At 44.5% G+C, this 25,696-nt stretch overlaps 1 protein-coding gene across 2 annotated transcripts in view; it reads right to left on the bottom strand.

Annotated features, from left to right (window-relative positions):
- The window catches only part of MYH9 (myosin heavy chain 9), a 90,116-nt gene extending 67,641 nt beyond the window's left edge, over positions 1–22,475 (bottom strand). The window contains exons 1-2 of one of the 2 annotated variants that reach the window (XM_034777637.1): positions 22,300–22,475; positions 2,259–2,611 (exon numbers count right to left, since the gene is read on the bottom strand). In XM_034777637.1, coding sequence (XP_034633528.1) covers positions 2,259–2,591 — 333 coding nt within the window. In that variant the 5' untranslated portion in view covers positions 2,592–2,611; positions 22,300–22,475. The remainder of the gene's footprint in view (positions 1–2,258; positions 2,612–22,299) is intronic. The other variant, XM_034777626.1, reaches the window with a different exon arrangement.
- Between the last annotated feature and the right edge of the window lie 3,221 nt (positions 22,476–25,696).

Raw genomic sequence — 25,696 nt, 5'->3', positions numbered from 1 at the left:
CACTAATGGGCAGACTCATGTTTTTGGATGGATTGGTAGGACCAAGTTTCTCTCTAGCATAATGCATTACTAGTTCGGTTTAAGAAGGAAATCTTCTTTCCACAAATACCCTTTGTGAAACTGGTTATGTGACCACCTATCTGACGCATCACTGAGGGGACATCTCAACACCTGTGAAATGGCAGCCTATTGCAAGGCAAGTGAAATATTTAAGTCACTTAAAATGGACTACCTACCACTAGTTTCAAGACTTGTTAATTTAATTTAGGAGTGAGATATTATCTAGGATACATACGATCCATTTACACTTTACTTTTAAATTTAATAGCTTTATTAGGAAGGGAAAAATATACCCATTTCTCAACAGTACAAGGCACAAGTACCGCTTTGATTCTGAGCTGCACGACTCAAAAGTCACAGCCTGGGGAGGTGGGGGCAGGTGTGGTTACACACACAATACCAATCAGCTATTCAGCAACCTAGAATAACTAAATGTACTGAGCTCCAGCCAACACCTCATCGTGCCCCCTGACATCAGACAGGGAGAAGGTTGCTGGCATGGTGCTTCGACACCAGTTCTATATCTTGAAGAACCCCCACTCCAACAATGGTATTCTGCAGCAGCTGCCTATGTCCCCTGTGCCTCTGGAGTAGCATAAAGGTGGCCACAGCACCAGCCAGAAGTGGAGCCAAAGACTGTAGGTTAGGATTATATTACCTAGAACAGTGGTTTTCAGCCTCTCCATTTGCTGATCCCTAAAAAAATTTCAAATGGAGGTGCGGACTCCTGAGGAAATCTGAGACAGTCTGTGGATGCCCAGGGGTCAGGACCACAGGTCGAAAACCACTGACCAAGAAGTTGGTAGTTCAAAGGAGTTCTTACAGACCTACATGGTGGGAGTGAACATATGCCTTAGATTAGATTGCTTATCTCTGCTAATGGCTACAGAGATCATCTTTGTCCTGCCACAGAAGTGGTAAGGAAGAGGACTAGGCCTCTTTGGGTGATTAAGTAGCAGGTATCTGAGACACACTATGGGAGATGTATTGTTAGAAACATGCTCTTGACATTTGGAGAGGTCAAACAAGGTACATGAGAGATTTGAATGTTACTGGTTGGTGTTCGGGGGGGGGGGGGGGAAATCAGTCATCTAGATTTTCTTTAGAACTACAGTAACATTAGTGTCCTCAATAGGTCATTGGGCAGCAGACAACACACTAAGAATCTACTTTACATTGCCTAGAGACACTGAACATCAGGCCTTAATAGTAATATCTCCTGCTAATTCCAGTGCTGACCATTTTGCTGCTATTCTGTATTGTCAAATAATGACTAGGACCAAACAAAACTGGAACAAGTTTCTCCACATGTAAGCAACCAGTGCATTAAAAACCACTACATTACCACTGAACCTAGTTCATCCTATGTCCCTTGACAGCCTCTGCTTTAACAGTGACTTAAGGGATAGACTTTTGTGCACTGTTTGATGCAAGTCACAAACAGGAACTACAGAACCAATGCAGATTCCAAATCCTTATCCTCTAGCACACCCCCTTTGGGCACATGTAAGCATGTCAGTGAGCCTGGCTCTTATACCATGTTCCTTGTGATTGTGCATGTCTGTCAATCATCTACAGAGATCACTGTCATTTCCATGGCAACAACCCAGTAAAAGGTTGCTCTTGTAAATTTTGGTGGGTGGGAAGAGAATAGAACCTGCCAGTTCAGATAGCTATTTCTCATTTCATCCACAGAAAAAGATCCTGTACCCCAGAAGAGTGTCTGTTACTGGAGAGGGCACATGTGCTTAAAACCGGAATCTCAGAGGGAGATTAGACAGCCAGCTTGGCATTAGCATTCCCTTCCATTGAGGTTCCAGATGTGGGAAAAGCAAGCCAGATGTTAGGTATACATCCCAAATGGGGTTGTGTTATTTAGTACTGTTTTAATCAGGCTTCCTGTTTACTGCTTTCCAAAGTCTCTTTTTTTCTAGCCAAAAGCAAGTTAATGATATTCAAAACATACTCCAAACAACGACACTCAAACGCCAACATCCAACCATTTCACCACAGCATTCCCTGAGGGATCCATTCTACAGGGGAGAGTTGTGGGGCTGAAGAAGCAGCAGTGTCACATAAGAGTTTCATATGGGGCAGTGTAAGGTTAACTATGCATGTCTGGGAGAAGTTGGTTGCAGCAAGTTCACATGGAATCCCCATAAAAGCCTTTCCTCCCAGTACAGAAGATTGTTACTTACGTAGATGAGCCCTGAGTAGTATCTCTCCTTCAAGTTGTGCAGCACAGAGGCCTCATTCAGGCAGGTCAGCTCTGCCATATCTTCCACTTTAGAGAATTTGGGTGGATTCATCTTCTGGATGTCATCTTTGTTTATTCTCACTTTCTTTCCATTTTCTGCCAGCTCCACTATGGCCTCATCTCCCACTTCCTCCTTCAGACTGGCCGCTTCAAACCCATTCTTCTCCGATGGGACCCACACCAGTTTCTTGGCTGCCCAGTCAGCCTGAGCCAGGGGGTTGTTGATGAGGTTTTTGTCCACATAAAGGTACTTATCAACTTCTTTTTGAGCCATGGTGACTTATAGTGAGTGACCTGGCAGAACAAAAACAGAAGTCAAGTTTTTACAATTTAAGCAGCATTATGAACTCCTAGAGGCAAACAGACTCTATCCTGGCTTAGGTCCCTGGCTATCAGGGCCTCCCCCCCTTAATTTTATTTCAGTAATCACAGGTGGCTTGCTGGAATTACATACAAGATCAGGTTTCTCCTCCTAAAATGACAGGAAAAGAACAGACTTTTGAAACATTGAGTATTTAGCATTTGTAAAATATGTATTTTCTATTCCCTAGCAAAACAAGTTAAACTGAAATTAAGGTTGTAAACACGTTAGACAATGCAGAAGCACCAATCCCTATAGTAATTTCCTGACAAACACCTAGATAACTACTTGTTCGCATTGCAGTTAAGACCAGATTTCTGTACTAATATCACCACTATCTAGGCCAGAGGTGGGCAAATTAGGGCCTGTGGGCCACAGCTGGCCCGCGGTCCCCGGCCCCTGAGCTCCTGCCCCGGGAGGCTAGCCCCCGGCCCCTCCCCTGCTGTTCTCCCTTCCCCGCAGCCTCAGCTCACTGCACCGCCAGCGCAATGCTCTGGGCAGTGGGGCTGAGACCTCTTGCCTGGCAGCGCAGCTGCAGAGCCCGGCCTGACCCGGTGCTCTGGGCAGCACAGCTGCAGTGCTGCCAGCCACCGGTGCTCCAGGCAGCGCTGTAAGGGGGTGGGGGAGGTTGGATAGAGGGCAGGGGAGTTCGGGGGGGTGGTCGGGGGCGGGGGTGTGGATAGGGGTTGGGGCGATCAGAGGGGTTAAACGGGGGCAAGGGTCCCAGGGGGGCAGTCAGGGGCAGGGGTTCCAGGGGTGGTCAGGGAGAAGGGGTGGTTGGATGGGGCAGGGGTCCCGGGGAGCAGTCAGGAAGGAGAGGAGGAGGAGGAGGAGGAGGAGGAGGAGGCGGCGGCGGCGGGGAGCAGTCAGGAAGGAGAGGAGGAGGAGGAGGAGGAGGAGGATGGGGCGGCGGGGAGCAGTCAGGAAGGAGAGGAGGAGGAGGAGGAGGATGGGGCGGCGGGGGGCAGTCAGGTGACAGGGAGGGGTGGATGGGGCAGACGTCCCGACAAGGAATGGGGGGGGTTGGATGGGGCAGGAGTCCCGGGGCCGGGGGGGCGCACCTTCAGGGGGCGGGAGCCAGGACATGCCTGGCTGTTTGGGGAGGCACCGCCTCCCCTAACTGACCCTCCATACAATTTCAGAAAACTGATGTGGCCCTCAGGCCAAAAAGTTTGCCCGCCCCATCTAGGCTGTTGACAGAATTCACTACAGAACAGTTTTAACCAAGCTTTTTAGCTCTCTCCTCGCTCCCCCTCCATTTTGAAGTCTTTTTGGTATTTCCTGGTTCACTGAAAATGTGATATTTGATGTACTTCAGCATTTACAAATGCCATGGATTGCCTGGGTTGAGCTGGCAGTTTCCCTTTATTCCTTGAAGATATCCCAAAGTGTCTCAAGATACATTTTAAGAAGAGAATTTAAAAGGCGGGTTAAGAATGCACTAAGTACTCCCCATAGCCAGATTATGGTAGATACCCAACACAAATCTGGGCTTAACTCAGTTTATTTGTGCTCTGCAGGTCATCTTTACAGAACCAACATCTTCAACAGTATTTTTATCAGGGTACAGAACCCTTCTGGTTTAAGAAATATTGTGGTCACTATCTTGTTTAAAGATCATGTTTTTGCAGCAGTGACATAACTGAGGCCTAGTGATGGAGAGATCACTGACACTGCATCAGGGAGAACGTTGGGGATTTCTAGGAGTGTATAAAACAAAGTAATTTGGATTTAATCTTCCATCAAAAACTATCAGAAATGGTTCCGCCAAGCGCTTTCTGGTTCCTAAAATGGGATTTATGAAAGGCACCATTTGGTTGGCAAATCAAGATTCTAGGGCACTACATGCACCAGGGCTCATTAAACCAGAGAAAGCCAGACACTTCACAAAAACACCAACAGCCTTACCCCTTAGAATCCGTGCTCACCCACCTGTCAGTCACTTAACTCATTCTGATTTTGTGCAACTTTGTCAGAATTTTCAGTTAGCCAGAAAAGAGAAGAAAAAAGGAGAAGAGGCAGAATGGTCGGTGCATGCAATAGGAGGCTGTCAAATACTGTTACAACAGTTCCTCTTCAGGTATCTAAACAAAGCCTGCAAAGCCACCTGGGCACAGCAGAGTTTCCCAAAGAGACAACAGGAATAAAGAGCTTCACTGCAGAAGCAATCTGGCCCCAACATGCATTGGGATCAACTTAAAGCCTAGCATCAGGCACATGCAACAGCAAGAGAAGTCTGGAAAAATGCCAACTATGGTATAGATGGGCGCCGAGGCCCAATCCAGCAATGTGTGCGCATGCAGGGAAATTCCTTCTAACAAATGGATAACTGTACTATTGCTTTGTACTGAATGCTGTTACTTGTTCCTGCTCTGCAAGTTTTGTAGCCATCAGTAAGAAACAAGTAGTCCACATATAGCAATATCACTTGGACTCAGATTTAAAATCTACATCTTAGGCCAGGGGTCGGCAACCTTTCAGAAGTGGTGAGGAGAGTCATCATTTATTCACTCTAATTTAAGGTTTTGCATGCCACTAATACATTTTAACGTTTTTAGACGGTCTCTTTCTATAAGTCTATAATATATAACTAAACTATTGTTGTATGTAAAGTAAATAAGCTTTTTAAAATGTTTAAGAAGCTTCATTTAAAATTAAATTAAATGCAGAGCCCCCTGGACCGTTGGCCAGGACGTGGGCAGTGAGAGTGAGTGCCACTGAAAATCAGCTCGCGTGCCGCCTTTGGCACACATGCCATAGGTGCCTACCCCTGAGTTAGACCATGAATGCAAGGAACTAAACAAGCTTGTTTTAAGAATACACTTGAGGCTAAAAGACTAAGTAGACACAAGCAGGGCCCTTGTGATTTGACGGTATTTTAGGCCTTATTTCTGCAGCAAGACAGGTACAACCTGCAGTAGGGGCACCAAGGAGACAACCCATTACACCCACTGTTGGCTAGATAGCAGCAGGAGCAAAGGTAGAGCAACAGTATTTGTAATCCTACAGTGCTTAGACAGCACACACCTGTAAATGAGGCCACCACTAAAATGAGAGCCAGCTGTCAGACCATTCTAGCACTACACCACACTCCAGGACATCTGGCCTGAGAGAATACACAGGAAGGGGAAAATTAGTCCAGGATCTTGGAAGAATGGGTTGGTGATTCAGTATAAGATCTTGCAAATCTCAGGTGGCCTTGCATATCTACTACAGATTGTAGGCCAGCCAAAGGGTTAAAGAGAGAAAAAAGGAACTAAAACTTTCATTGTGTCCATGATCGTATCAGGTTTGGCAAGGCAACAGATGTATTCTAACCTCCATTACATAGCTTCCTGCAAATGCAACTCCCAAGAATTTAACCAGTTGCCTTTTTTGGCTATAATCAAGCAGGACACCAGAGGCTGAGTGCTTCAGCTAAATTAGGATTCCTCAGGAAATTATTAAACTGAACGCAACTACATTCTAAAGAGCTCTACATTCAGCCTAAAATACATATTCCTGACTTCCTTTCCACTCAGAGCATACATTTGCTACAGTCTGGAGATTCTTCTCCCTCAAATTTTGAGGTAGAGATTAACACCTTTTGACTAGGAAATGGGACCACAGGTCAAAAGATACCTCACCCAGGTATGGACCCTTTCACAAAGAAGATAATAGCCACATTAAGGAGACTGGTCAAAACCCTTATTTCAGGGTTTCTCCTCCTCCTCCATCTCACACACAGTAAGACTGCACTCTTCAGCAGAGAGAGATGGTTGGAGTGCACAATACCATTTGATAACTAGCCCTCCTAGCCCATGGCTTCAGCATCTACAGTACACTTCTGCCTCCATCAGTTATTCCAGGTTGTGCATTGTGCAGGAGGGGCATGTAGAAAAATTAGGCCTCCTGGGCTGGTGCTAACACTAGTGCCAGGACTAAGAGGAGGTTGTTTGCACCTCTAATTCCTGGGCAACCCTTAGCACTGCCCTACATTGTGCTTCCTAGCACAACTATGGGGCTCACAGTAGGAGGGAATTGCCTAGACAGACTGCTCCAGTCACATTACCTACTGCCCCCAATCCAATCCTTCACTGCTCCAGCCTGTTTCTGACAAGCTCCACAGTACCTCCTGAACCTGGGACCTCTGTGGTGATGTCTACACTACCGCAGTAAGTCGACCTACGCTACGTAGCTGGAGTTGACGTACCTTAGGTCAAGTTATCATGGGGTCTACACCATGGGGGGTCAACAGGAGAAACTCTCCCATCGATTTACCTTACTCTTTCTCATCGGGGTAGAGTATAGGGGTCAGCTGGAGAGCAATCTGCTGTCAATTTGGCGAGTCTTCACTAGACCCGCTAAATCGACCGCTGGTGGATCGATCTCAGAGCGTCAATCCCGGTTGTTGTGTAGACATAGTCTATGATAATGCAGAGGTCCCCTGTGTCAGTGTTATTCCCTGGGAGCCTTGAGTTCCCAAATTCTATGCAGTGGTGAGGCCATGGGCCAAAAAAAAAAATTCATAGTTACCCAAGTGCCTGCAGAAGATCCTAGTTCAGGGAGGGATGCAATTATTGAAGCCAGCTATGTACAAGTACCCAATGAACTACAATACTAAGAAATCCTATACATGGATGAGTATGAAAGATATGAAACTTTATACATTCATGAGCATGGCTATCACAACACTCTGCTGTGACTATAGGCTGATTTCCACGTGCTGAATCCTGTTTGCCAGAGAAGCTGATGTGGTAATTAGAGACATAGCATCAACACAGGCAGTCATGCTTAAAAGCCAAACAATTAATGGGTGTGCTGAGCAGGTAATATTCTTTCTGGGAAAGACACCAGCTACTAGTGTTGCTCTGCAAGTGGTTTGTTTGCTCAGTAGTTTGTTTTGGGTGTAGACATGATTGTATGAGGCATGGACATTATATATATATATATACATATACACACACACACACACACACACACACACATATACACACACACACACACACACACACACACACACACACACACACACACATATACACACACACACATATACACACACACACATATACACACACACACACACACACACACACATATTGGGCGATAGTTCAGATGAAAAGATAATTGTGCTGTTTGTTGCAATACAGCCTATAGACAAAAAATGTAAAAAAAGTATCAAGATCAAAACCTCTAAAAAAGATTTTGGAGTTTAAAATTCTCCTTCCTAGTGTTGTTTTCAGAAATGGTGCACAAGGGAATGTTCCAGATCTATTAACACAGTAATTCCCAAACAGTGGTCCATAGTAGTCTGGAGAGTTGGTTAGTCAAGTGTTGTTTGCTTTCTTTTATCCAGGTGCCAAATCACATTGAAAGAAATCTACAAATATATTCCTTTCCATGTAAGTAGTTGTGTGATCACCACAACAATGTGGTGCAATTTCAAGTGGAGGAGAAGTGGTCTCCACAGTCACGAATGGGAGAGGTGATGCCCACAAGATATTAAGATAGTCCACACTATGAAATAAAAGTATGAGAACCCTTTATTTATGCATTTCTTTCCAGATTCTTCTGAGCTGACTGGACCAAACATTGCTTTTTAGTTAAGACACTATCTGTCCCCCTTAGGAACTAGGAGGAAACATGCATTTGTCTCAAACACTTTGGTCTACAAGGGAATCACACAGACTGAAGTTTGCCTTAGGCTTTGTACACATTACCACTTACCGTGCTATAACTTACATGCTTGGGGTGTGAACAAGCCACCCCCAGAGCGATGCAAGTTGCACTGACCTAACATAATGCTGTCCACACCAGCACTTGGTGGGAGAGCTACTGCTACTCACGGGGGCTGGAGTAATTAAGTTGACAGGAGAGCTCTCCCCCATTGGCTTAGAGCATCTGCACTAGCAGTACAGTAAGCTCTGTAGTGTAGCCATAGATTTAGCCTTCCCATGGATTTCCACCTTTAGGGTTGAGAGTTAAGGAGGTTCTCTTCCCCACATCCTTTTACCCCAGCAGGTGCCAATATAACAATTCTACAAATTGAAACTCACCTTGGCCAACCTGAAAAAGATCTAAAAGTTGCCACCCTTGCTGAAAACCATTGCCTCTAAGTTTCAGAACTAAGAACTGTTTCAAGACCTTTAAAAGAAGCCAGCGTTATCTGTTTGTAATTTAATCTTCCAGAACTATTTGCATTACCCCCTCTCCCCCAGTGTTTACTTTGTCAGCAGCCACAGAATTGTTATTTTTGGGATTGAGCCATTGCTCATCAAGATGGGCTTGGACTATACTAAACTAGGTAAAAGCAGAAGTAATGTTAGACTGAAAATAATCAAAGAGCACTAACAGGAGTTTTGCATCAAATTTACTGTAGTACTTGGAGGGCGGGTTAAACAGCTAGTATTAAACCAGGAGACTTCTGATTTGAGTCTTCCAAAGCTTTCACTAACTGGAGATTCCCAGACTAGTCCCATAGGTGCTAAAACAGAATTTCTGGGGAAAAGGAGTTACCATGCTGAGGCAGATTTGTCTCCTTTCTTATCAGAGAATAGCACTTAAAGGGAAAGAGGTTGGTCTTATAGTGCAAGTCTTGGACTGGGACCAGTTCCTGGATTTGCCACAGATATCCTGTGTGGCCTTGGGAGGGTCACAGGTACATCAGCTCTATTTGTAAAATGGGAATATACTTTCCTACTTTAGAGTCTTGTCAGGATAACTTCACCGATGTTTGTGAGGTGCACTGGGCCATAGAATACCTAGGTAGAAGTAGTGTAGTGTCTGAAACAGCTCACTGTAACAGAACATCAGTGTACATGCTCAGAAATGGAGCTTGTGCTTCCCTTTCTACATGCAGGACTGATTTGTCTGGAAGCTTACCTTTTGATACATTTATAAGTGTCTTACTAGATGAGTAAGAAAATTTCATAGGAAATTATCCTGAAGTGTGTTTAGTGACCTTTATGGCAGCATTGTAGAGACAAGATTAGAAAGAAGGGGAAATGAAGATTAGGTTGGGTTAGGTAAGTGTTACTGTCTAGATAAACAGACTCACTGTGTATGCAGTTCACATTTTTAGGTTGTCTGACATTTGTGAACTTTGTTCAAATATAAAGTCATCAGTTCTTTGTTGAATTGTCCCACAAACCACTCTGTAGTTACAACCCACTGAATACATCAACTTAGGACCTTCCATCAAGAAGGGCAAACTCCATGTCTTGTTGACATGACAAGATTCTGTCATTAGAGAACTAGTATTACTGGCGGATGAAGATACAATTCAATCACAGCTAAGAATCTCTTCCCAGTGGGAAAACTTGGATACTCCTTGCTAATGTAGAATGTTTAAAGAATCTGACCTTGAATAGCCTGGCTGATCTGAAACATTCATCAATAGACATGATAGGAGTCCCATTCAAATGTATCGCCTGAGCAATCTGTTCTTGCCTCGGTTCTGCTGATAGAACTATTTCTCCTTCCCCAGCCATCTGAGCACAGTTCATCAAAAACAACAACTAAAAGATAACCATATTTAAGAGATCTAATTATATAGCAGATGGTGCCGAACTGGAAAGTGCAGTACGTAGGTTAAGCAAGTGGTGAGAGTGTTAAAACGCATCATGTGACTATGAACTGAAAGCAGCTTCTTGCAAGACTGCAGCATCTACTATTCATTATGAATGTTCCTCTGAATTTGCTGAGGAACTGTTTGGCCTCCACTTCTTAGGACTGATTAAGTGAGTGGGAAGATGAACAAGGAAAGAGCAAAAACAAGGTTATACCCTAGTTTGTAGATAGAACTGTAGCTTGAAACCTCAGTTATAATTGAAGAAGCTAAGTTTAATATTTCATGTCTGTTCCTAGGAGAATAGTTTTCTGGATCTAACTATTAGCCCATCAAATCCAGTATGCTCTACAACATACATAGCCTGATGCTACAGACAAAGCCAAAAGTCACAGTGCACTCAGTCAACTGTCTAATGCTGTAGATCGCAGTGGGGTTGGGGGTGGGGACAGGAATTCCATCCTGACCCTACTACACAGCCTCCTTAGAATTTAAGAAGTTCTTCATTATGCTCATCTTTACCTTTTTTTTTTTTTTTTTTTAGGAGGTTGTGTTACTACACAGCTTTGTTCTTTTTAATGGAGCTTTTACTTAAGACTTCCAGAAGTCATTACTAGACTTACTACAGTTGCTCCTGGGGGAATTCTGCACCACTGCACACATGCAGAATTCATGTCCCCCACAGATCTCTTTGCTTCCCCACAGAAAAATGATGGGGAAGCAAAGGGAAGCTGAAAGAGTGGTCATGTGTCCCTCCCCAACAGCAAAGGCATGTCATTTTGGGCACCCAAAGCAGCCAGCAGAGAGGTAAATCACCACGGGGGTGGGGTGGGGGGGCTGCAGATGCCTTGGTGGCTCCTGTCCTGTGCTGGGCTCAGCTGCTAGTCCTGGCTTGGATGGAAGTGGCGGAGGATGGGACTTGCTCTTCCCCTGCAAGAAGCGGCTGGAGGTAGGTCAGACCCACCCCCAGAAAGCTCCCCCGGTTGCAGGAAGCTCCAACCCCCTGCTTCCTGACCCTTTCAACCACCACAGGAGGATTCACTATAGATGGAGATACTCACCCACCCATCCAACCCCTGTGCATCTGGACCTCCCTATATCCGGACCCCACGAGGCCCAACACCTCCTGCAGCCAGAACCCCTACACTGAGCCCCCCTACACCTGAACTCACGCCCTGCCACACCCAGTCCGCCCCACCATGCCCTACTCCCCCTGCATCTGGACCTCTGCCAAGCCCTACTCCCCCTGCATCTGGACCCACACCCCTGCATCCAGGCCACTCCCTACTGAGGTCCCCACACCCAAACCCCCACCGCACCAAGCCCCAACCAGCTGCACCTGGACCTCCACCCCACCAAGTGCTTGTGCCCACTCTCCCAGCACCCAGACTCCCTTGCTGAGCCCCAACCACCTTCACCTGGACCCTCACCCAGAGTCCCATTCCCCCTGCACCTGGGACCCCCACAATGAGCCCCTGTGCATCCAAATCCCCACTGCATCCGAACACCGCACCCATATTGCCCCACACAGAACCCCCTCACTCCACACCTGGATCCCCCACACTAAGCCCCTCCATACTTGGAGCATGCCAGGCTGAGCCTGTTTGCGCCACACCTGGATTGGGGCCCAGGGCTGAGCATGTGTGCAAGACTGTCCCTCTTGCTTGCTATCTTGGTGCGCCTGGCGCAGAGGGGCAGGATCCCAGAGTGTTTCTGGGGCAGGCCCAGCTGTTGCACTGTGTCAGGGTTGGGTGCAGCCTCACTGCCAAGTCCATGTCTGGGGGCGGAGGGAAGCTGCAGGGTGATCTCCCACCTCTGTGCAGCCAGTGACCTGTGCTCCCCACTCCCATGCTGGAGCCTCTGTATTTATTTGACAAAATATGCAGAATTTTAAAATAGTGTGCACAGAATTTTTATTTTTTGGCACAGAATTCCCTCAGGAGTATATAGTTCACTGCTTTCCTTTCTAGTCACATCCTGACTCATCCAAGACATTGGACAATGATTTATTTCATAATTGGAATGTAGATGTTTGGTGATTTTTGTTAAAAAAATTCATTGACATTAGGGCTGTCCAGACTTGCCAGTTGCAATATTTCTACTACTGTACAGTAAGTAAAAGGTACAGCATTAATATGTGCCCCGCTGGCCATGAGAAAAAGTAATCCAGAAACTTTGAGGACATTTTGGCATCACGTATTCAGCTGGATAGAGTACATGCGAATGGGGCAATAAATATGCGCGGTATCAAGAATCTTAGTGACAACAGGTTAAAGGGAGTTGGACTAACTGGAGGAGAGGGGTAAATTAACCACTGATGAGAAATTTTAAGTTCTAGGGTCCAAATATGTCAACTTCAAGACACTGAACCATTCCTATCCTGCTGGAAAATTAGTTCATTTCACATATGTGCACTACCTGATTTATACAAGGTTTAGATAGTGAATGGCAAACTGGATTCTGGAAGTGGACAGTCATGTCCGAAAAAGAGACTTCTTTCTACCTTTCCTCTCTGTACCACGCAACAAGGAATTTCTCTGATAAGTTAATCTGAAGTAGTCTACTGTCAAGGTCAATCATGAGATAGAAAGACAAGAGTTAGTGTGGGTCTTACAGGTTCCCTTGAAAGGTCTCCAGCAGGTATTTTCAGAATGGTGAATATGGGATACATGCTTTTGGATGACCAGCTTTAGAATTCTCTTAATTTGATCTCAAGCACTATCTGGTAAGTGCATGAAGCAGCATTTCCACCCTCTAGTATAGTCCTTGTCACAGGAGGGTTGCTTTGTGACAAAGTGGGAATTCCCAAAAAACACAAATCATACAACAGTAAGACACTACCATCACAATTTATCTGGGTGATGGCAATGGTCAGTCACATTTCCCACCCCACGCAATAACACTGTTCAAACTAAGTCATATTACACTTTATAGTTGACTCAATAAAGCTAACTAGGGCTTACAAAGCGCACACACTGGTGTCTGAAAATACCAACTGCTGCTCGCAGGGGGTGGCCTTATCTTAACTTTAAGATCAGTCTTAAATCCAGCAAATCTAGGCTGGCTGTCACCTAACACGGTTTACTTGAAATAAATATTCCAAGATCACTATCCTGCATTATATGCTTTCTGCAACTGTTGTTTCTTATTAGTGATATACAGTACATGCTTTCTCAGCAAAGGAGAGAATCCCTCTCCCAGAGACAGCATGCCCACAAGGAAAACATTCCAGAGGGAGAACACATACTTCATGACCACTGGACAGAGTAATCCCACTTACGGAGAGAGCAGTAGTTTAGAAAACTGCAGCCCATCCCTGCTGCTCAAACAGTTTTGCTGGGGGATTGTTGCCTCAGGAGTCAGAACAAACAGCAAGAACTTTGACCAGACATGTAGAATTCCTCAGGAACACTGCATTAGAGGGTGTAAGGACTTTCAGACAGTTTTAGCCCCTTGTTATCTCAGGGTCACTTTTCTTCCTTCTCCAATACTTTGCATTAAGGATGATGAGACTCTTTGGGGTGCTGAAAAAAGTTTAGTCAGATGCTTTAAGTATAAGAACCCTCCAGCTACTCACATTATTGTAGTAAATACACATTTGCTTGTCACAGGAGAGGGCAGGGATTAAGTTAATTACATCTAGTTTGAAGACAGGGAAGAAAAATGGGGCTGGCTACTTTTTGTGGAGCTGTAGGGCACAAGGCCTTACCAAGGAAAATATTGGTACAACCATATCATCCTGGCCTCTAGGTACAGAAATTCAATGCAATAGCATATCAGAATTTTTTTTATCTTCCATACCAATAATATTTCAAATAAATATTCTAATATTTTCCCCTATCCATATAGAATGAAAACTTGAAGTTGTTTGGCAGCCATGTTCAAATGTGATTTCTACAATGGAAACAGGGTCTACAGCTCACCAGAAACACTATGGCTGTCTTTGTAATTAGTTCTACTACACTGTGACAGTCTGTATACTAGGCCTTTGTGCCAAAAGTTGCCCACCTGCGTTTCAAATGGTTCAGCTCTACCATTGAGAGCAAATGTGGAAATGTTGGACAGAAAAGCCTAGCGTAGCTAAGGTTTACAAGATCCAAGTTTGATTCTCAACACCACTCCCCATGCAGTCAAGGGTTGGGAGATCCTCCCTTGAAAGCAGAGATAAGCTGCAAAGAGGACTCATTAAGTACCTTCTGGCCAGGAAAACAGCCAAGACACTTTAATAGAAAATACAAAGCAGCCTTGAGGCTCAACAGGTATGCAGGGACCAAGTGAAAACAACTTCACCACCTATAAATACTGAGGCCTGGTCTACACTACAGAGTTCGGACGATGTAAGGCACATCTTATGTTGACCAGCTCTGTAAGCGTCTACACTAAAATGTAGCTCTCATTGATGTAACTCACCCACTACACTGACTTAACTCCACCTCCAAGAGAGGTCTAGCTCTTAGGTTGACATAATTAGGTCAACACAGTTAGGCCAATACAGTGTCAGTGTAGATACTGCATTGCTTACATCGACTGTTGCTCCCTTTCAGAAACAATCCCACAATGCCCCTCACTGGCAGTTAAATCCTAGTGAGGCTGACACAAGGAGTGTAGTGTGGATGTGTAGAACCCATTCAGTTACTGCAGTGGCTGTAGGTCAATGTAATTTAGGTCAACTTAATTTTGTAGTATAGACTTGCCCTCAGATTCTGAAGACATATCTAACATCTCCAGGGCTTTGCACTGCTCCATCCCTGCATACTTATCTAGTTGAACCCTGTGTGCACCCCACACTCTGTTGTTTCCACTTGTTTCTGCTACACTGAGCTTTCCCCTGCCCTGTCTGACATGACCTTAAGCTAACTTGCTTCTTCTGGTTAGTCTTCCAGCCCTGACCTCTACCTTTTTCCTCTTTCCAAAGAGGAAGTTATTCATTTTTAATAAGGAGCCTAGTTGTGCACACAATAAGCCTCTCAATCTTTTACTGATATAGAACCTGTCCTCCCAAACCCTCCTCTTAAATGTTTCTAGAGCAATGGCTCTCAACCTGGTGGTACACAGAGGTCTTCCAGGGGGTACTCAACTTGTCTAGATCAGTGTTGCTTAACCTGGGGGTTGCAACCCCCAGGGGGGTCATGGGACAAATTTAGGGGGGGTCCCAAGTGCCAGGGCCCTGTGAAGCTAAGTTACATGCTTCAGCTCTGGGTGGTGACAGGTCTCAGGCTTCAACCCCGCCGCCCGGGTCTGTGACTTCAGACAAGGCTCACAAGTGAAAAACAGGCTCAAGTATAAAATAAATCAATTGGCATATATAAATATTGTAATCCTATGATGAAAATGAGAAAGTCAGCACTTTTTCAGTAATAGTGGCTGTGACACTTTTGTATTTTTATGTCTGATTTTGTCGGCAAGTAGTTTAAGTGAGGTGAAACTTGGGATACACAAGACAAATCAGACCCCCTGAAAGGGGTACAATAGTCTGGAAAAGTTGAGAACCACTGCTCTAGAGCACTTATCACCATAAATATTTGAGTGCTTTCCCCACATTTTTTCACCCCTTTTATGTCTCCTTTACTCTGGAAACTCCATAGAGCGTGTTCTTTTACGAGTCTGAAGTGCTAGTGCTGCTCATAAGTAGTGGTCTCCAAGTACAATAGAATAGGGAGGGATTCAACTCAAGCACCAGGACGTAGCAAATTCACTCTTACAGGAAGCATGTACACCCTATAAAATTTCATGTTCCCCTCACTGTAAGGGCAATAATTCGGAAAATATAATGTACCAGACAAAGTTTCAGTGATAAGAGAAAAAAACAAAACAAGAGGAGGAAGAAAAATACGGGCACATTCTTACTCCTCATAATCAATGAGTAATAGCCTTCCCACATGGACCACAATAAAGTTTAGCCTCTCCACCATAAGTGTGGTGGATGGGGTAAGTCTACACAACTAATCCTCCCAGTACCCAAACAAGCGAGAGACTGTATTTGTAAGCTAGATGCAGTAATTGTCAGAGTAGAGACATCACCCCACCATATTCTACCAATATGGTCAAAAATATTGGTTTCAGATATAACCTGCATCTGCCTTTTTGGCCTATATTGAAGAATCATAGTCCATACTGTCATAATCAGATGTGCACAAGGGAAAATTTAAAGTATTTTACATGGCAATTACCAGTAAGTGGAAGAGAGAAAGAACTAGACAGAGTTATGGTTGATACAACCACATATTTCCAGATTTAATATTTACAATGCAATACATAGTTGCATATATCTATGTAACCATTATTAAAAATCACATATAAAGTCTTACTGAAATTATTTGGGAATTCCACTTTTAGGTGGCTGAATCATGCCAGTACACTAGTGTCAATATTACATGTGTGCATTTCACGTTGCCTGCCATACAATAGCTTAGCACTTGAGGTTGCAGTTTTCTGTACAAGACTGGTGTGTCAGGAAGTTAAATAAAGCAGATAAAGAACATTTTAGCATGCAATAGAAAGTTTAAACTTTTATGATGTTCTAGTATTAACATTCATACTGCAATAGCACCTAAAGGCAATAACCAGTTTGGCACCCCATTTTGCAAGGCATTCTACAGACGTAGCATGACAGTCCCTGCCCAACAGAGTTTACAGCCAAAAAGCCCTCACTATTTCATCCTAAAAAAAGTTCACCTGGAAAACCATACCATTTTATAGACAGTTACCAGCTACATTTCGCGGCTGGGGGGGTTAACAAATAACTGTTTTAGTTACACTTTAGTTACACAGGGTGCAAGATTAAACCACCACCATAACTACTACAGCGTTGCTGTAAAATCAGATCAGTGACTCCAGTTCACTTCTGCTCAAAGCAGCACCAAGCATGCCACTAAAATCACTCCGACACAAAAGCAGCCATCCTCTTAAGACGAAAAGAGCCTGCATTCTAACAGTAAAGCCACCTGCATATCCTGCACATCCAGGTTGGTCAAGATATAGCATAAACTCAAGTGAACAGGCGCATTTAAAGGAAGTTAAGATCATATCTTAAATTGTGTTGTATCACTAAACCCAATTACAGAGAAGTAAACTACAAGAATACACTTTACTTAATCAAGATTGCAATTTCCTGTTTATTCTTATCTGACAAGAAACGCAGTTCCTAGCCAAATACAAGAAACCAAAGTTGTAAGCTTTGCCTACACCAAAGATTTTTCTATCAAAAATAGAACCTGCCTTACAAATCTGAGTATCTGCTTTGCATGCATTCACATGAGAACTGTAGTTCCTGTGTCTTAACCTACATCATATCATGTGGATTTCTTGCTGAGATTGATCAGTAAAACTAACTTTTGATGAGCAGCAGAATTCATGCCGATCTTGATCATGACAAACGTTCCTAAACTGTTAAATTTCTCTCAACATATACTACGGTTCATTTGTTACAGATTGTTGCTGGTCACCCATCCACCTGGCTCTAGACTCTACTCCTTAGTAAAGTGCCTAAAGCTGCTTGTGTACATTGTAACTAGATACTAGTTTTCTTTTGAAGGAAGATGAAACCTCAAACCCCAGCAACACAAATCCACAGGAGTTATGAAATATGCCTTTGCATACCCTGCTCATAATGCCTTTCCTCATCCAACATAATGCATATCTATTGCCTATGTTTCCTGCTGCTGTATGAAGTGTTGTTGTAACCCTGTTGGGCCCAGAATATGAGAGACAAGGTATGGTAACATCTTTTATTGGATTGACATCGGTTCATGGAAGGTACAAGCTTTTGAACTATACAGAGCTCTTCCTCAGGTGTGGGGAACTATTATTTCAGATAAATATGCCAGGGAGTTCTATAGTTACAATTTTGTTGTGCTTAGACACAAAGGTGACATTGACATAAGCAATACATAATGCAAGAGCAAAAGAACTAGTTTCTGAAGTAACTGGCAATGAAATTGTTCAGAGTTTTATTAATGGAAAATTGCAAACTCCACTACCTCTTTGGTCTTCTCTAGGAAGCTCAGGGAAAAAGCAGCATGCTGCCTGGGAGAGTAACAGATTGAAGAGGCAATGACTGAAAGCAGGTACATGGTGTATGCTGTGGAGAGAATCTGGGTTGGTATCAGATCAGATGTTGTTATCCAAGAGTACTGTAGTGGCATAGCAACAGGAATCAGTGTTGAGTTCCGAAAACGTTGATCTTCTCAATACAAGTTCCCACAGCCACCAAGTGACTTAAAAGGGAAAGTGTGCATGAAAGGGATAAACCATAATTAAACAAGGGCACAGAGATTAACACAAACCTGTAGTTAATGTACTCCTAATTTACTAGGACACACCCATTGGTAATAACTTCCAGGGTAGACATTGCATTTGCATGTGACTACATACAGTTTGTGTTATTGGATAACACTTCAAGATAGGTTGTTCGTTTCCAGATCCTTTTGCAAAGACGACTGAATTAGTCCTACCGGACGGCGTGCTCAGACCAAAAAGAAACTGAAGATGCAAGGTCACCTCAAGCCAGCACACAACTAGATTGATTGCCAGCAAAAACAATGCTGCTGCAGGCAGGCAATGCAATACTATTACAGCTTTATCCCAGCCAAAGGAATTACTGAAAATGAACACAAGGAAAATTTTTCTCTAACACTTATTATGCAATGCAGCTGTTTGCATATATGCTTTAAAATTGCAAATAAACATCAAGCAAGTGGGTTAACAAAATATACATATTAGAAGCCAGGAAGAACCCTCAGTGCCATCTAGCATTCCTTCAGATTAAGCACTGCACTTACAATGAACAAAACCATGTTCAATCTTATGTTCCGTCTTGAGGATTCAGACATCTTTCAGAAGAACTTCACACTAGTTTCTGGACCTTGAAGTTTAGCTGTTAGAAAGCCTCTCCTATAAGACAACCTGAAGCTACCTTGCAAGAATGTAGACCTACTATAGAAAGATTTTTGCATCATAACTCTTAGTTCCTCTTTAAATAAATCCTAGATTAACCATAAGAGTGTGCCTGTACCTCCAAGCAGGTCCGTTTTATGATCTCACCATGGTAAAGTCATACAGATCCCTAAAAGTTACATAATCCTGGGCAAGAGAAAGATTCAGAAGGCTACTCATACTCAAGAGTCTTAAAGTCATTCCAGCCTAATTAGAAGGTTAGAGGTAGCAAAAAACTCAGAACAAACTAGTCCCACTGTTCATCTCCCAGCAACTCAGCATATTGAGAAGGTCATGAGAGACACCTCCCACAGACTGGTGTCCAATCAATGTCTGAAATAATTTAGACACTATAGCAGCTTGATCTCTCACATTTTCAAACACAGCTAGCCATGCAGGCATGTACATTCTCGTTCTCACCTTCATGGAGATAGTTTGGAAGAGAATTATCCTATGAAATAGGGTTTGTTGCATCATTTAATATGGCATTTTTAAAGCAAGATCAATAAAATAATGCTTCGTGCTTTCATGCTGCCTGTTACAATACTAATACCAGGCCTCAGCAGTCAGACTATGAGCTTTTGCATTATCAGCATGCTTGACTGCTTTAAACACCTGCAGCTTTTGACTACACAGAGGACATTAGAAAAATTTGCAATTTAAGAGAAGTACTAGTTGCCATTTTCTACAGAGTTTTAACACAAGACCTTCAGTCCCCTGGTATTTGTCATTCCAGGGAAACAAATGCTTAGGAGGACATACGGGGTAGGTTTATACTGCAATTAAAAACGGTGGCTCCCGGGGCTCAGGCTAAGGGGCGGTAAGTGCAGTGCAGACACTGGGCTGCAGCCCAGGCTCTGGAACCCACCCACCTTGCAAGGTCCTAGAGCTTAGGTTTTTAATTGCAGTGTGGACATACCCATAGATGACTGAAGTCTCCAAAGTGAAGGTATATGTACAATGCCTTCCCTACTGCTACTTAGTGGATAAACCATTTCCTGGCCTTCTCATTATTTACGAACTGCTTTACAATGTAGACTTAGTTGTGACAATACATTGACTTGTTTTCTTTAGCCCATTTTAAGGCAGACAATCAGAATACATCTAGAAAGGATGAGAAAAATTGTATATTCTCAACAGCCACAACCACCTCTCCTAAACAAAGATGTCAAGCTGACAAGGGTCTAACTATTTTACTGAAAGTTTAACTTGAACCAGACATGAAGTAAGCAGAACCATGCTCCTAGGATCAATAACCTGGAAAGTGAGATAAGACTGCTCTGACAGAAACCCATCAAGGCCTGGGTTTGTTCCTCTGGAATAAGAGTAATCAGCAGAAAAACCTAATAAAAGTATCAGTCATCCTATTATTTATAGGAGAACAGATGTGCGCTATATGGCCATGCAAGCCTGAGGACAAGGTCACTACCTTCTCCTGAAAACTTACAATATCAGCTCTTGGCAAGACAAATTAAACACAGAGAGGACACTACATAAGAAATTCAACCTTCTTAGTCATATCCAGTTTAGAAGGTCCAGACATTTCACAGCTATTTATCTGGTACCATTCATGATTCTACACTGATTCCAACAAAACTACTGAAAATCTTAGACAAGAGATTTTTGTGTAGTGTCTGCCTGCAGGCATATACATATACACACACTGAAATAATCCAAACTGCTCAGGAGAAACAACCCACCCTAAATAGCCTCTATTGATGTAAAGCTTCCATGACTTAAGGTAAACTGTACAGTTTACTACAGATGTAGCTTCAGAGGCAATTTCACATAGCCCAGTAGTATCATGGACTGTTAGCGTTATCCTGCACAACTTCAAAGTACTTAATTACTAAAGTAGCCCCACTTACTTATATTAAGGGTCTTTTCTTCCCAATATTACCTCTCTCAACACCCCACATAGCAGAAACATTTGCTTATCTCATCTCAGCTAAGCAGAGGATTTAAGTGCCACAATTCCAGAAAGTGGGCATATGAATCAATGCAAGGCTGCATCAAGGTTTGCAGCTTTCATTGGAGTGTCACAGATAAATTAACTTAGTCATCAGGTAACAATGTGACTAAGTTAGAAAGTATCTTTACACAGGCAGTAACTGATTACAGAGCTTTTACTTTTAACTGAAAAGTAACTCAAAAGGCATCACACCTATGCTTAACGGAAGAAACTGTATTTTAAGGAGAGTTAGGGATGTGTGTTTAATCTTAGAACCAAGGTTCATAAAGCTCCACACCTCTATGCAAATTACTCTGTGCCTCCTTTACAGAGAAGAGCAGGGCGACATGGTTTGCTAGTTTGGACTCCTTCTAGGAGAACATTCGTTCAGCTTCGAAGTTCAAAGCTATCATGTGTTACTTAGCACATCAGTGTAGATAAGACAGACCTGATAAACAGTCTCTCCCACAAAAACCTAGATTCTTAGCCCTCTCTGGGTGCGGCCAGGCCAGAAAGACTCGCAAACAGGAAGAAAGCAATGCAGATAAGCACAAAGGTGATTCAGCAGGAGGACGGGACTGGAAGAGGGTACCAGTAGCTATTGTGAGAACTGCCTCCTTAACCTGACCAGTGCATCTTGGTACCATGAAACTACAGTGTATTCGGCAGAACAAAATACCGCTTTAAGGCTCATTTCACACGGCGTCGAGGCAGATCAGGACAGGAGCACTCCTGATTACCCCCCCGGTGCTCGCGCGGGGCGGGGAGGGGGGGAGAGGAGAGAGAAAATGAACCCGCGCGAGCGGCACCCACCCACCGCCGGGCAGGGACCGCCCGCGGCACAACGCCGCCCCCGCAGAGAGGCGCGGGCACGGGCACGTGCTGCGCTGCCCCGGGCCAGGGCTCGCCCTGTGGGCAGGGCTGCCAGCGCGCTGCCCTGCACGGGGCGGGGGCGACCTCCGTGCCCCTGCGGATGCCCCCTGTCCGCTCTCCGGCCGAGGGGGAGACGGCAGGTAACGGCTCTGCTGCTAGGCCGGGCACAGCCACTGCCCGGGCCCCAGCCCGCTGCCGAGACAAGCGGCTCCCAGGTACCGGAGCAGACCCGCCCGACCCTGTCCACTCCCAAAGCCGCCAGCGCCACCCTGAGAACCAAGCGCGAGCGCTGCGTTCCTCGTCCCCGCCCGCACCTCACCTGAGTCGGGTCAAAGCCTGGGAAGAGCCGCGGCGGCGCCTGCTCCTTGCGGTGAGAGACTGGTCCTCGGGGCCGGTTCCTTGCACAGACTCACCGCTCGTCCGCCGCGCTGCTCCGGCTTTAACACCTCTAACTCCCCGGCACTGCGAGGTTTCAAGCCGGGCGGAGCGGCCGCGGCCAAGGCACAGTTCCGCCCCGTTTCCATATCATCCACCAATAGAAACACGGGTTGCTTCTGATTGACTCCGACCATAACCAACAGTGGTCGAGGAGGCGCCTCTAGGAAGAGGAGGTCTAACGCTCGAGAGTGAAGAGCCCAGCCAATGGGCGCTCAGTCAGGGAGGGGCGCAGATTGACAACTTGGCCAACCAATGAGAACTAGAGTAGGCTTGCCGAGCGTGTCCTGCCGGTGCGGGGAGGATCAGAGGAGCTGATAGGCTGGGAAGGGAGAGGGCAAGGGCACTCTACGGGGGGGGAGGGGGCAGAGAGTAGCCTCCCTCCATGCCCCACAGTCACCACAGCCCTTGTAAAGCAGAGCTACACACCCACAATCCCCTTCACCGCCCCACACAGCCCCTGGCTGGGCAGTGCCAGGCCCGTCCCATGGCCCTTCACCCCACCTGCCCTTCCTCTGGCATCTCCTCCACCAGGGCCAGCTGGGAGATCCCTGGGCCAGGTGCTACTGGGCCCATCCTGGGCAGCTCCAGGCCATTCTGGAATTCTTCATCTGTAGAAATTACAGTTGTCTGCCAGTCACTTTAAAAACTACAACCCACTGGCCAGTGCCAGCTAAGCAGACCCTTTATTTCACTGGGTGGTTTCCAGTGCCTTCCCTTTCTTACACTGTGAATGCCTCAAGAGCTCCTTCTTTCTTGCTTGAGGGCTGGCAGAATTACAGCCCAGGTTTCAGCCTCCTCTGATGGGGTATATTCCTGGTCCTCCAAAGATTTTGCCAAAGTTGTCTAGGAAAAAGAAAGCAGAACCTGATACTTCTAATGTGAAAATAACGCTTTATATATCAGATATTCTTTACCCATTATTAAGGAGCAGGAAAGGCACAAATATATTTTTCTTTGTTTTACAATTGGTCTTTAAAAATAAGGACCCTTGAAAGGGATTAAGAAATGAATGGGGAAACAGAGCTGTGGAAGGATGGAGGTGATGTGGCTGTGCATTCTTGTGCATGCAACAACACTCTTCACTTGCTGAAATTTAGAGAGCTGGGATACAGGGAGGCCACAGAAGAGGGGGATGTAATAGCCAAGATGAGAGGCGAGGAAAAACTACTAAGGCTTTCAGAAGACAGTGGCAGTGAACCATGAACAATGTTGCAGAAGTGTTGATAGGAAGGAATACTTAGCTATTAATTATTAGGGTTGGGGTTACTATATATGCGTCAGGCATTTTACAAGTAGATAAAAATACAAGGTACCACTCATATAGAGCTTCTCATAACCGTCTTGTGAGGTAGGCAGATTCACAGGCATAGACAACGTAAAATAAAGAAAGATCAAGGATCATACTAAGCTTATCTACAGAAGAGGCAAATGATAGAGGCTTCAGCTGAAAAAAAATTAGAAGAAATTAAGATGTGTTTGAGCAAGCATTTCTTGCCCAAGAGAAGCACTTCTGTCTTAGATTTATCTAAGGAAGTTGGAACAATGCTACAAGTTTATTTGATCAAGCCACAAAAGGTGGAGCAGGAGAAGCCAGTAAAGGTGGTGAAAGATATGTACAGCTAAGTAACAGGGATATAAAAGTGGTATTGTTAAAGATACAGATGAGTGAGAAGAATGCTGGTGGAAAAGAATAGGAGGGCTGAAAATTTAACTCTGTGGGACCTCATACAGGACAGGTCTTGGTGTAGAAAAATAGCTACCAGCAGAGACAGAGAATGCAAGGGAGGTAGGACAAGAGGGAACCAGGGACATATGCATAATCAACAGTATTCATGTGGCCCAAAATGGTGGAATGGTCCATTATGTCCAAGGATGCATGTAGGAAAGAGAAAGAGCCATCAGTAGCAGCATAAAAAAAGCTGTTTACTACTGGAGAGTGGTTTAAATTTTATGGCTGGAGTGAAACTTAAATTGAAAATGGTCAAAGATACTAATATGCAATAGGCTATTAAAGAATGAGAGGAAGCTGCCTTCTCAACCACTTGGCTGAGAAAGGAAAAGACTAGAGAGAGGAGAGTAGTTAGTAGGATGACCAGATGTCCCGATTTTATAGGGACAGGCTCCTATTACCCCCCCATCCCCATCCCGATTTTTTACACTTGCTGTCTGGTCCTCCTAGTAGCTAGGACCAGTTACTGCAATTTTGCGCCCTCTTTTCCCTCCTGGAAAAATGTCTAATTTCTTTTGAACATTCTTAATTGTTCTCTAATGCTAATATTTCTGTGTGTAAGCTGATTCAGGTTTGAAATGGCTAGTTTCCTTTGCTTGTTTATTTGTTAGCACCAGATTATGCATGCCAGTTACACAGTACAGAGACTTTTGTTTTGTGGTGGCAGCAGTCACCCTAAAAAGGAGGCATACATATGAAAGTGTAATCAAAAAGTTTTCCTGTGAAGCCATGCAAGTTGAGTGCACCTGTTATGTCCTAAAAGCTCATGCGATTTTTATTTGATCCTTCTGACCAGTTCCAATCATAACGTTTATTGCTGGACAATATGTGCCAACAGCATCCATTTGGAAGAACAAATCTGCCACTGTCTTTATCTGAATTCTAAGTCATCGCCTCCTCAACAACTAACCAGCAGTAGTACCCGGTGTCAGGAAACACCTCTTTCCTAGTCAATCGGCATCCAGGTTCTAGAATTCTGAAGCACATCTTCTCCTAGGCAATTAGCACCCAGAGTTACAATTGTCTCCAACCAATCAGCTTCCAGGACACCCCAATCTATCAGGGATTGTGGATTGTTGAAAACACTGTCTCCTCTCACCTGTGTTCAGGAATCAAACCCAGGTCTCCCACATAGCACCAACCCTGTACATTTTGAAATGCAATCACATCATCTATGCAAGATTTCCTGTCTAATGTGGTGAATGTGATATTCCATATATACTGACTGTCAGGGGTACTCCATGGTCATTCTTTTTTCAACTGAAGTATTGCTCTGCATAGAAAATGGAAATACCTTTCTTCTTTCCCTTACAGACACAAATCCTGCCCAACTCTGATTTCTCTTTAAGCTTGCCCTTCATTTTGCTTTAATGGATTTGGCACTATGGTGACTGATCCAGCTCTAGAAGCACACTGTTCTGGGGGTGTTTTGCTCTGCAACCACTTGATTGTTCTCTGGAAGTCAGTGACTATACTCTGGACCAGGTGTGATCAGTGCATGTAATGAGGCAGGCTGCCAGACATGCTCTGTGCATATATTGCAC

The sequence above is a fragment of the Trachemys scripta genome, chromosome 1 (genome assembly GCF_013100865.1).
Source record: "Trachemys scripta elegans isolate TJP31775 chromosome 1, CAS_Tse_1.0, whole genome shotgun sequence".
Lineage (NCBI taxonomy): Eukaryota > Metazoa > Chordata > Testudines > Emydidae > Trachemys > Trachemys scripta.
Note: the sequence above shows the minus strand (reverse complement) of the source record. Positions and strands in the feature narration are given on the sequence as shown.